General features: G+C 41.4%; 1 protein-coding gene across 3 annotated transcripts in view; it reads right to left on the reverse strand.

Moving 5' to 3' along the window:
* ERBIN (erbb2 interacting protein) overlaps positions 1-13,582 on the reverse strand; it is a 341,118-nt gene that overhangs the window by 48,260 nt on the left and 279,276 nt on the right. For all 3 annotated transcript variants that reach the window (XM_073623490.1, XM_073623499.1, XM_073623482.1), the window contains 5 exons: positions 10,728-10,802; positions 9,735-9,879; positions 7,949-8,021; positions 4,303-4,432; positions 613-728 (listed from right to left, as the gene is read on the reverse strand). In XM_073623490.1, the coding sequence (XP_073479591.1) occupies positions 613-728; positions 4,303-4,432; positions 7,949-8,021; positions 9,735-9,879; positions 10,728-10,802 (539 nt within the window). The remainder of the gene's footprint in view (positions 1-612; positions 729-4,302; positions 4,433-7,948; positions 8,022-9,734; positions 9,880-10,727; positions 10,803-13,582) is intronic.

Genomic DNA, 13,582 nt, shown 5'->3' on the forward strand with positions numbered 1-13,582 from the left:
TGAGAACCGAGCGATCGAACATCGCCGATAGCTCGATTCTCACAGCTCCCTGTGCTGATTGACAGTGAGCAGCTCTCTGCTCTGGTTCTCCATGTTCACTGGAGCGCTGATCTGTGGAGGGGTGGGGAGCTGAGATGGGTGTCAGTTCAGGCACCTGGCGGATCCAGACTGTCGCGATGACGCGGTGCCTGGACTGATATCCAGGCGACAGCAGAGAGCAGACTTCAGTCCGCTCTCTGCTGCTGAAAACGGGTCACAGGAGAGCAAAACGAATTGCATTCCTGTGACCCATATGAGAAGCCCAGCCAACCAAGCTTAGGCTGGACTTCTCCTTTAAGCATATAAGAAGTCTGCTTTTTAAATGCAAGCAGGCTATACGATGGAATCACTAATACTTATATATACATATTATATCTCCTGCTAAAAGGCGACTGGTTCCTATGTGTAGTTATGGTATCTATGGGTTAATTGTAACTGCAATCAGGTTATTTTGAACTTGAATATACAGTACTTTTTATATGACTTAAAATCAGATCTTTGTCTTTGGTTATGAAATAGGAAAACAAATATATATTAAGGCACACATTCCAAAATTCCAAAAACATGACTTACTTGTTGTCACTCAGATTAATGACCTTGAGCTTCTGCATATCGCCCATTTCCTCTGGGAGGGACTCCAATTTGTTTGAATGCAAGAACAACACAGTGGTGTTTTTCCAGGCCCCAATCTACACAAATAATAAACAAATTTAAATCTGATTCTATAAAATATAGCCAGTATCTTCAGCAAGCGTCCGAGGAGGAGAACAGTTCCTTCTCCTACTGGTAAGTGAGAACACTAGACACACTGGCGGAGATTTACTAAAATGGGTGCAGCTGTGCATAGTAACCAATCAGCTTCTAAGTTGAGCTTCTTCAATTAAGCTTTGACAATAATGGCCCGTACACACGATCCGAATATCGTACGACAGATCGTATGACTTTTTTCGCTTAATAGTCACAAGTAGAAATTGAATAGATTACTAAAGTCACGAAAATTCTCGTACAACAGAAAATAAAAAAAACGGAAGTGATGTCATGTGTTGTAATGTATTTGTATTGTATTGTATTTTTGGACGACAACTGTACTGACTAAATGAAAATCGGACAATCTGGTATTGTACAAGGAAAATTTTCATGCTTGTCAAATTGAATAATATCAGATGAATTGTTGTGATCAGCTCTCGAAAGCTCTGTACTAACGATCCGATTATTGTACGATCGCGTCAAAATCTGTATTTTTCGTCAGATTTTCAGATCGTGTGTACAGGCCATAAAGCCTGGAGGCTTATTAGTTCTATGTACAGCTGCACCAGATCCTGTGCGATATATGAAGTATATATCCTGCCCTTCTTTGTTCCTTGGCTCTTCCCCTAGTCTAACTTCACATGAAATAAATAAAACTAGCAGTGTCCTCTTATGTCAAATTCTTATTTTTTATGCTTTTCAGTTCTGCATTGACTTGATGATTTTCTGACTGTACCACATGGTATGACCTCAGTCATCTCCATCCTTTCCACTAGTCTTCTAATCTTATGCCGTGTACACTCTAGTGTATCTCTGATGGAACGACATACCTGGCTAATACTTTCAGTTCCTCACGGCTGTCTGAGTGGTGCTGGTTATTGACAGCGGCCAATTTGGTCGCCTGAAAATTCATGTTATACTCTTGGTTGTATACTTTATGTCTCATTATATTGTTTTGATTTGTTGGAGACTGCTGTCTATAAAGAATTTGAAAAAAAAAAGAAAAGGAAATAAAGAAAAGGGTGATTTAAAAAGTCAGAGATGGGACTGAGCCAGAGGGGGCAACATATCTTTATTGTGGGGGCACTCTTGCAATGGAACAAAACAAAGATCAGGAAATGCTATATGAAGGATATGTAAGGGGCAAAATACGTTTTGGAGAGCAACTGCCTCCTATTGCCACGCCAGCTCTGGCTAAATTTCAGAAGAAAAGAACTAGTTTGGAAAAAGGGGGGGGGGGGGGGGGGGGGGGAGAAATATAGCGAGCAAATAATTCCTACAAGCTACAGTATTCCATTTACTTGCTATAGGCTGCTCTCTAGTTATCTATTTCAGCTGAAGCTCAATCTGTCATGATGAAATGTCTAATTCTAAAGGGCCAGCACAGACCATTTATCAGACCTGACAAACTTTTTCCTCCATGGCAAGTAAACAAGGTCATGTGCAGATAGTGTTAGAACATAAATGGATATGAAAAGGCCTATTACTTCCTTCCACTCATCTTTCTGCTGATAACATTAAGTGAGTCTGGGCAGGGTATGCAATCTCTTCCAAAGCTTATAAAAAAAATTCCTCCGCAGGAAAAGATATCCTGACTTTTTATAATTGTCTGTATGTAAAATACCTGTGGCCAATTTTTTTTTTTAAACAGGTAAGTTATTTTAGGTAGCCCCTGGATGACTACATATTCTATGGTTTTAAACCACTCAATCTCAAATTCTTATGCCCCGTACACATGATCGGAAATTCCACCAGCAAAAGTTGGATGTGAGTTTTTGGTCAGAAATTCCGTTCGTGTGTATGCTCCATCGGACTTTTGCTGGTGGAATTTCCGCCAGCAAAAGATTGAGAGCAGGTTCTCTATTTTTCCGACGGAAAAAGTTCCTATCGGAAATTCCGATCATCTGTAGCAATTCCGACGCATGCTCGGAAACAATTCGACACATGCTCGGAAGCATTGAACTTCATTTTCTCGGCTCGTCGTAGTTTTGTATGTCACCGCGTTCTTGACGGTCGAAAGTTTAGAGAAGTTTTGCTTGAGCGGAATTCCGTTGGAAAAACCATCCAAGGTTTTTCTGACAGAAATTCCGATCGTGTGTACGCGGCATTATTGTTCATCCTATTTGTCCTGATTACCGATCTGGACTGTAAGCACGGAAAAACCCAACGTTTTCAGTTGTCACTATATTAGAAATATAGGGGGATTTCTTTCCATCAAAACATTTGCATTATATGCACGCTCTCAGCACAGAAAAGTGTTTACATAGTGCCACATATATGCAGACTCTCAGAATTAAAGCCCACCCGCTGAGAGGCCGCATATATGCACCACATTGGAGGGAAGAGGTTAAAGTGATATCAAACCCTGAGTTTATAAGCACTTTGAGCAGCGAATTAATCACTTACTGAGTATGCAGCTTCTTTTAATCCTTGCATATGTTCTAGTTTAACCACTCCCCGCCAGCCATATAGCAATATGACATGCGCAAAGTGGTTGCATTATCCTGACTGATCGTCACATGAGGTCCAGCAGGAGAAGCCGCTAGGGCGTGCCTGACACACCGCATTTCCGATCCCAGTAAAGAGCCTCTGATGTAGGCTCTTAACCACATGATCAGCTGTGTCCAATCACAGTGTAAACAGAAAGAGCCATGTATCCGCTTTTCCTCCACTCGCGCTGACAGGCGCAAGTAGAGGAGAGCCGATCGGCTGCTCTGACGGGGGGGGTCTGCACTGAATGATCATCAGTGCAGCTCCCCCCCCCCCCCCGAGGATGCCCACCCAGGACCACCAGGTATGCCAATCAGTGCCCAATAGGGATGGCACTGTGCCCATCAGTGATGCCCAACAGTGCCATCCATCAGTGCTGGCCCATCAGTGACCACGCAATTGTCATTAAAAATGTGATAGCGCCGAAAGCTGAAAATTGGTCTGGGCAGGAAGGTGTACAAGTGCCCTGTATTATATATGTATATGTATAAGTGGTTAAGCTGGTGCCATGGCCAGGTTATCAGTTTCAGGGTGGCTCCTTTCTCTATTGGCATGCTTTAGTGTGCATCAATAGAACACACAGTCCACAATTCTTCCGTCAGTTTCTAAGCAGTTTATCTTTAGGCCCCAATGCTGTCAAGTGGGCTGTGTGCTTATGCAAATATCAAGTCAATATTTCTGGGGCCCTACAGCAGCAGATCAGGGCAGTGACGCAGCATAGCTAAGGTAGGTGTAGTCACCATGGGGTACATGCCACCAAGCATTAATATTACTTTACTTGATCTTTATTGAGCGTACATTTACTCTATCTGCATGTTTAAATAAAAGGAGTGTTGATCTAAGCAATCAAATCCACACTGCATGGCTGGTAAGTTATGTAGAATGCTGTGGAAGTCTGTAAAGTGAATTAATCCCCACCACCAGGCTTCTTTTTAGCCAGTTAAAAATTGATTGTCTTGCCATTTTCTCATTTTGAATTTGATTTAGACTGTGACATACAGAGTATGAACAAAAGAAGCACTGTACCTCTGGGGGAAGATGTATCAGAAAGTTGTGATCAGCAGCAAACGTTCTTATCTGAGAAAACTGCCCTATAGAGGAAGGTAATGCTTCAACTTCATTGAAACTGCAATCCAGCTCTTCTAGGGAAACAAGCCTGGAAGCAAAACAAAAAACACAACTTGTTTTCACCTTTTTTCACCTGTTGTTACATTGCTGCGCATCTCCTTCAGTCCTGTTCACATGTACTCCAGCTAAGGTTACACGGCATTTGTTAGGGTAGGTTTCCCAATGAGGACTACAGTGGAGCATGCCTGCATAATGTGTGTGGACAACACAGAAGCAGAACTTAGAGACACAGCATTGTCACCCTATAACAGGCCTTAAACAAGGCCTTCATGGCAGGATCTCCAGGCACTATTTTTAAATGGTAGTAAAAAGTCTGCTTGTTTACTTGTACCTACAGGTAAGCCTAGAACAAGACTCACCTGTAGGTAAAGTTCACATTTGTGATGTCAATGGCGCAAGCACACTCAAGTGTGCCATCCATTCAGAGCGCTGTGTCACGATCATGACTTGCGCATGTGCGGGGTTGACGTCATCGCAGCCCAGCCATTCAAACAACTGAAGCGCGTGAACTCTGAAGGAAGACCAGTTGAAGATGGAAGCCCTTTCAGCGTAGGCAGTGCACTTCTAAAGGCATCAGCTTTACAGGTAAGTCTGTCACAATGTGCTAGTATGCGGTGCAAACTATCACATTATGAGGTTAACCTGCAGGGCAAAAATTCATTTTTTTGTCAACAGTTAACTATCGCTTTAATGAAAGCTGCAAATATAACATATTAGGGCAAAACTCCAGCCTGCAGCAGTATAAATATTTTATACTCTCCCCACTACCACCACTGTATATTCTGCAGCTTTCTTTCGTTTAACACTTATTTGAAATTTTCTACCTTAAAAATTAAAAGAAAAAAGGTCATATCACTTTAGATTTACCAAAACCATATACTGTAATATGAGGTCAAACCTAAACACTTTCAATTTGTATGCAGGCCCTTTCAAAATATATAACTGAAGACAAATACAAAAGAAATTAAATAAAATGATCGTAAAATGTATGTTCAGCCTTAAGCCTGATACACACTATCTGTGTACTCTAAGAGCTCGGGAGGAGATCCCGTACTAACAATCCAATGATAGTACAACGATCTTCCCCGGATGAGCTATTGTGTTCTGACAGGATCTCCCCCACCAGAACACACCGCTCAGCGCTTTTAGCCATTGGCTAAGCGTGCTGATTGGAATGCCAATCAGCAAACCTTTTCGGTCAAACATGCCCCTCTGACAGAAGTCGGACATTCGGCCGGCTTCTGTTGGATCGGCTGCCGTACACAGGGGCTGAATGTCGGCCAGTTTCTATTGAACTGGCTGATACCGCCCGATGTTAGGCCCATGTGTACGGCCCTTTAGTCTTTTCATTTTGATCTGGGAGGAGTCAGGCAGAGCCAGCAAATCAATGCAGGGATATAAAATCAACAGTGTTTAATGATTAGCACACATCCTGCTTATCTAAGCTAGTACACACAGATTATTACTCCTTATTGTTTCTGAACAAGACAGCACACATAATCACCTAATACAATAAGAAACACACAATGTCAGTTCTACTCTCGAAGACTGTATTCACAGGGAGTAACAACAATTTACACTGTTACAAGTTTCTATTACTCAGTGTTCACAGGGGGAGTAAGAGCCGGTTCACACTAGGACGACTTGTCAGGAGACTTAGCCGCCTGACAAGTAGCGTCCCTTTCTGTACAAAGGAACCATTCTAATCGGAGCGACGCAAGTCGCTCCGACTTAGAAAAAGGTTCCTGTACTACTTTGAGGGCGACTTGAGGTGACTTGCATAGACTTCTATATAGAAGTCATTTTGCAAGTCGCCGCTGCAGTCGTGTTCAGGTCGTCTGAGGCAGTCGCGCTGGAAGTCGTGCTGCCTCAGTGTGAACCGACTCTAACTCTTTCTCTTTCAGATGGCACTGGCCATATGAAAGTTGTGTGTACCACATAGGAGAGAGCAGCAGTGACTGACACCACCTAAAGCCCAGGAGACGTTTCTATGACAGTCAATGGGTCTTGTGGGAGACTGGGTGTCTGTAGATAGGAAGTGCATTTGCTGCAATGCTCTTCAATGAAAATTGATAGGCACACAGTGGGTGGGGAAGCAGAGCAAATTAAAGAGCAATTACAAAAGGTTTCCACCAAGCGCCAGCAACAGAGGCAGATAGGGCAGGAGAAAGTGTTCTTGGAGATTTGGATGATTGGGATTACATATAAATTTATATGTAAATGGAATCATTAAATCTCATATCAGCTTTAAAATGTTAATGCAATCAAAAGTATTTTATAATCTGTAGCTTTCATTAGATTTCATTATTACTGGATTACTGGATATTTTCTTTCCCGGTCTCCTAATTATTCCCTTGCATTGTCAAAACACTTGGCACATGCATGTCCCACTGCTGTCACCATCAGAAAACCCTGACCTGAGAAATTAAATACAGCAGTTGAATGTAGGCAAAAACTGACCCTGGGACTTCATCAGCACTGAGATGCAACAAAAGATATATAAAAAACAAAAAACAAAAGGTGAAAATAGGTAATTCAGTTAGGGCTTACTTGCACTTTAAGCCAGAAGGAATCTCTCATTTTTGACAAACCGTTGACAGGCAAGGTTTTTATGACCGAAGATACCAGTCAAAAATGCTCCTGTCAGCGGTAATATACACATGCACAGCTCAGAGTACATTTATGGCACTGCTCTGTGCTGTGATGAAGGGATTCTTGTGCACATGTGTGGGAGTGACGTGATCACGGCCTGGCCATTCAAGCAGCCAAACAGAGAGAATGCAGGAAGAAAGACTAGTAGAAAATGAAGCACCCGGGGATAGAGTCGCACTGGAGGGCTTTATTTGACAGGTAAGTCTGCCATAATGTGCTAATATGCTCTGCATACTAGCACATTATAGCATACATCTCTTGGGGGCCTGTTTTAAAAAATATTTGAAGCAGAGTTTAATTCAGTTTTTATAAAAATAAAGAAAAGTCAGTTAGCAGCCTGGCTGTGGTCTTTGGCAGTACTGTGTCAATGAAGCTTTTCAATCGAATCTTTTAGCAGGTTAAACCACTCCTATATATGTATTTCCACTACATATTTAGCAGTTTGCCTGGATTTCAGCTTTAATAGATTTGTTACCTAAACTTGCTATTTTACAGGTCAGTTACAGATGTCTAGATCCTCTGCTGGGCAGCTGGCTTTGCACCACTTCCCTGTCCAGAATATGTATTTGCTTACCTGTTATGTTTTGTATTTTTTTACTTGACCTGCATTTTTGCCTGCATATTGCCTTCTCAAAATGGGTTTAGTAAACCTGTACTATATAAAAAGCTTTACAAATGAAAACCGAAGTGGACTATAACTGAACTTATTCATTACCAAATTGCTGGGAAATGCAAATAAATAATCTTTTCATTCCTTGTAGCCAGAAAAAATATTAACAAGTTTTTTTTTACTCACTCTAATATTTGAGGCTAGGTTAGAATATCTAGCATACAAAAGAACTCTATCTGGTAATCTACAATTGCTTTTTTCTCGTTAAATTCTACAACCTACCCTCCAATAGAGTCTGGTAAATACATGAGCTGGTTTTCATCCACTTTTAGAGTGGTCAACTTCTTCAGTGCACCTGCATTCAAAATAAAAAAAAAAAAAGAAATCATACGATACAAAAAGCACATTGCAAATCTCATACAGGTAAGCATTAACTGCGTTCTTTTCAAGAAGGGCTGCTTCTCAGGTTTTAAATTTAATAGTGGCTTTAAATCAAAATCATGTTTTGTGGGTGCCCTTACATTTGAACAACTGGACTCCAGACTGCCAAATAAAGTAAGCAGTTGCTCCTTATATGAGGGGTGTGCTAAATAAACACCCATCTTAGATTACTATATGGATGGGTCCTACTCAAAGGATAACATCTTTTAAAGGCTAAGTTCACCTTTTTTTTCTAAATTCCAGCTCCCCTATATACCAATATACCATTAATGTACTTCTTTTGCAAAAATAAAATAGCTTTCCATTTATTCTACACAGGCTTACCTCACTCTCCTCATAGCCGTTTAAAAACACTGCTCGATTACTTCTGCCTTACTTCCTGGTCAGGCTTTAGGTCATGACAGGAAGGAGTTGACCAGCTGATCTCATTAGCACACACCCTGCATCATCCACTCTCAGCTGGTCAACACCTTCCTGCGTCATAACCTAAAGCCTGTCCAGGAAGTAATGGAGAAGCGTTTTTAACTACTTCCCTACCCACATATAGTCATATGACATCCCGGGATGGGATCTCCCATCCTGGGTGGACGTCATATGACGTCCTGGGATTCCCGGCCGTCTAGGGGGCGCGATGTCCGCCGGGCACACGCGATTGCCCGTTAACCGGGCCGGACCGTGGATCTGTGTGTGTAAACACACAGATCCACAGCCTGTCAGGTGAGAGGAGACCGATCTGTGTTCCCAGAACGGAGGAACACTGATCGTTCTCCTCCCCTTACAGTTAGAAGCATTCCCTAGGAAACATATTAACCCCTCCCCGCCCCCTAGTGGTTAACCCCTTCACTGCCTGTCACATTTACACAGTAATCAATGCAATTTTATAGCATTGATCGCTGTATAAATGTGAATGGTCCCAAAAATGTGTCAAAAGTGTCCAATGTGTCCGCCATAATGTCGCAGTCACGAAAATAATCGCGATCGCCGCTAAAAAAATAAATAAATATTAAAAAAAAAAAAAATGCCATAAATCTATCCCGTATTTTGTAGACGCTATAACTTTTGTGAAAACCAATCAATATACGCTTATTGCGATTTTTTTTTTTACCAAAAATATGTAGAAGAATACGTATCGGCCGAAACTGAGGAAAAAATTTTTTTTTTTTAAAAAAATTGGGATATTTATTATAGCAAAAAGTAAAAAATATTGTGTTTTTTTCAAAATTGTCACTCTTCTTTTGTTTATAGCGCAAAAAATAAAAACCGCAGAGGCGATCAAATACCACCAAAAGAAAGCTCTATTTGTGGGGAAAAAAGGACGTCAATTTTTTCTGGGTAAAACGTTGCACGACCGCGCAATTGTCGTTTAAAATGCGACAGCGCTGAAAACTAAAAATTGCCCAGGGAAGGAAGGGGGTGAAAATGCCCTGTATTGAACCGGTTAAACAGCCATGAAGACAGTGAGGTAAGCTTGTGTAGAATAAATAGAAAGCAATTTTATTTTTGCAAAAGAAGTACATTAATGCTATATTGGTACAAAGGGGGGCTGGAAAAATAAAAAAAAGTAAACTTAGCCTTTAAATTGCCTTTTTTTTTAAGTGTCATATACATCCACCTTCTAGATACCAACCAATAGATTCTGGTAATTGCTGTATGGCATTGCTGGACAGTAGCAGATCTTGTAAACTTTCACACCCAGCGATGCCATCTTCCACCATTTCTATGTTGTTCTTTGAAAGGTCCAAGTAAGTCAGTTGCTTCAGACTTCCAAGAAACTACAACAAAAAAAAAAGAACATATAACAGTGACATCCTCCTAGTACGCATTTACTGATATCACAGTCACCATTAACAGAAAAATCTTCAGCAGAGGTAGGATTTCTTTGTGCACTTACATTTTTTTTTTTTTGCAAGGGATAGGCAACAACAATGCCATTCCATGCTGTTTTATTAGTTGCATGCAAGACATGACACCAGGACACTTATCCGCTCAGCTGGAAAGACCAATAGGTCTCCTGCTCTTAGCTTTTTAGGCAGAGATGGCCCTAATTCAAGAACTTCAAGCAGCAACCAAGGTCCTATAAAACAGTGCATTTGGGTATGATAAAGTTAAATCTCGACTATTATCATAATTTGTTAGCTGGGGGGATTTAGCCTATGGAGGGTTCATCCTACAAGCATAATTTACAACTCAAGTACATGATGAATCAAACAAAATAATTTCAGGGTTCCATTGTCCTATCAGTCACCATCAAAATCCATTTCCCTTAAAATGTCTTTAATTATCTAAGACATAAAAAACACTTAAGAAAATGTAACAAAACTGTAACAAAATAAAATCAATCACAAATATATCATCTATGTATACTACATGTATTTGCAGAATATTCCAATACTGTAAATACAACTAGGTCAGAAAAAATGAGCAGAATTTATAAGTTGGAGCTCATACAAAACATGAGGGCAGTATTACGCTTGGCAAAGGGGCACACAGGGACTAGGATACATTTTTGTTCCCAGTTCGACATAACTACAAAAACGCTTGCTGTGATTCTTTGCGCTGGATTCTTTCAGTTTTTAATTCTCCCTCTTTATATATGAACTGTATGGCACTCAGTACATACCCCTGGGATATATGTTAGTCTATTGCCATCCATCCAGAATTCCTTCAGACCGCTTAGTTGTTCAAGTACTTCAGGCTGGAAGAAAACAATTTTAAAAGAAGTTCACATTATTTAAAGAATAAATAATGCTAATAAAGTGGCAAGTACTAAAAATTGGTAAGATACACCTGAAATCTTCCTCTGCAAATGCCAATACCAAATTTATACTTTCTGGACTACATCTAGTGGGTTTGAAATTAATGTGACCCTTAGGGCCCATTTACACCAGAAACTGCAAGTAACTGCATGTTTTTTCCTTGTACCTATGCATGCATTTGATATGCGTTTTACATGCAGTTGACGCACATTTTCCTACCTGCATTTGTCCTTTATTTCCTTGGGCTTCTACGTGCCCAGTGATTCACTGCATTGCGTTTGTGGTGTGGAAAAAGGCAGCATGCTGTACTTTTCTGCATTGCAATGGTGTGAACTATGCCAATAGGATTGCCTGGATTTTGGACTGTCTATGCAGTCGGAGTGCAGTCCGAAATGCATCCAACTGCGTTAGGTGTGAAAGGGCCCTTACAATCTAATTACCTGCCCCCACAAGTGTGTGCATTTTTATACCTGACAGATACCCAAGCCTATAACACCAGTAACCACCAGGAAGCCAGCTGTTATTCTGTAACAATGAAGAAGTCAACCTATAGTTCAATGAATACAATTGGCTTTTATTTGTTCTAAATCTCAGCCCAGGGTTGCCTTTAGGCTCAGTGCACAATTCCATTTCTATTGTTTGACAGGGATCAGAACCTGTCAAGCAATGTTTTATAGGTGTGATGTGACATGGGCAAAAAAGTGGCCATACAAAAATTCTGTGAAAACAAGCATCACTACATGATCAATATGTTGTTTTGTAACCAACTGCACTTGCATTTGCTATGCAACTATTCTCGTTATTTGTCCATATTCTATGGAGCACAGAGAATGCATTGCGTATACAACACATCTATCAACCAAATTGGGAGATGACTGCAGGGACTAGCAGAGGTGCAGATTCTCTTCAGAATGGGAAGAGAGACGTCTCAATACCCATCAACTTAAGTATTTATGTTTGTCTTAAACCACCTTGATTAAAGTGACACTAAACAATATGTTTATTCCCCAAATATTCCCTGGCCCTGTAATCTATTTTTCATTAAAATGATTCTTACTGTGGTTTTCTGCCTCCTTTTAACGTCCTTCCATGAGTTCCCAAACCTCTCCTTTTTCCTCTTACTATCATTTGTTTGGAACGAGCAGTTCACGCAGTAATATGCACTACTGTATGCACAATATAAATGACTATTACACAGGATCTATATAGCGCCAACAGTTTACACAGCGCTTTACAATATACAGTATCTCACAAAAGTGAGTACACTCCTCTATTTTATTATATATTTTCATGTGACAACACTGAAGAAATGACACTTTGCTACAATGTAAAGTAGTGAGTGTACAGCTTGTATAACAGTGTAAATTTGCTGTCCCCTCAAAAGAACTCAACATACAGCCATTAATGTCTAAACCACTGGCAACAAAAGTGAGTACACCCCTAAGTGAAAATGTCCAAATTGGGCCCAAAGTGTCAATATTTTGTGTGGCCACCATTATTTTCCAGCACTGCCTTAACCCTCTTGGGCATGGAGTTCACCAGAGCTTCACAGGTTGCCACTGGAGTCCTCTTCCACTCCTCCATGACGACATCACGGAGGTGGGGGATGTTAGAGACCTTGCACTCCTCCACCTTCCGTTTGAGGATGCCCCACAGATGCTCAATAGGGTTTAGGTCTGGAGACATGCTTGGCCAAGTCCACCACCTTTACCCTCAGCTTCTTTAGCAAGGCAGTGGTCATCTTTGAGGTGTGTTTGGGGTCATTATGTTGGAATGCTGCCCTGCGGCCCAGTATCTAAAGAGAGGGGATCATGCTCTGCTTCAGTATGTCACAGTACATGTTGGCATTCATATTTCCCTCAATGAACTGTAGCTCCCCAGTGCCGGCAGCACTCTTGCAGCCCCAGACCATGACACTCCCACCACCATGATTGACTGTAGGCAAGACACGCTTGTCTTTGTTCTCCTCACCTGGTAGCCGCCACACACGCTTGACACCATCTGAACCACATAAGTTTATCTTGGTCTCATCAGATTAAGGACATGGTTCTAGTAATCCATGTCCTTAGTCTGCTTGTTTTCAGCAAACTATTTGCAGGCTTTCTTGTGCATCATCTTTAGAAGAGGCTTCCTACTGGGACGACAGCCATGCAGACCAATTTGATGCAGTGTGCGGCGTATGGTCTGAGCACTGACAGGCTGACCCCCCCCCCCCCCCCAACCCCTTCAACCTCTGCAGCAATGTTGGCAGCACTCATACTTCTATTTCACAAAGACAACCACTGGATATGACGCTGAGCACGTGCACTCAACTTCTTTGGTCGACCATGGCAAGGCCTGTTCTGAGTGGAACCTGTCCTGTTAAACCGCTGTATGGTCTTGGCCACCGTGCTGCAGATCAATTTCAGGGTCTTGGCAATAGTCTTATAGTCTAGGCCATCTTTATGTAGAGCAATTATTTTTTTCAGATCCTCAGAGAGTTCTTTGCCATGAGTTGCCATGTTAAACTTCCAGTGACCAGTATGAGAGAGTGAGAGCGATCACACCAAATTTAACACACCTGCTCTCCATTCACACCTGAGACCCTGTAACACTAACGAGTCACATGACACCGGGGAGGGAAAATGGCTAATTGGCCCCAATCTGGACATTTTTACTTAGGGGTGTACTCACTTTTGTTGCCAGCAGTTTAGACATTAATGGTTGTGTGTTGAGTTAT

This window comes from Aquarana catesbeiana, linkage group LG01 (assembly GCF_042186555.1).
Source record: "Aquarana catesbeiana isolate 2022-GZ linkage group LG01, ASM4218655v1, whole genome shotgun sequence".
NCBI classification, from domain to species: Eukaryota; Metazoa; Chordata; class Amphibia; order Anura; family Ranidae; genus Aquarana; species Aquarana catesbeiana.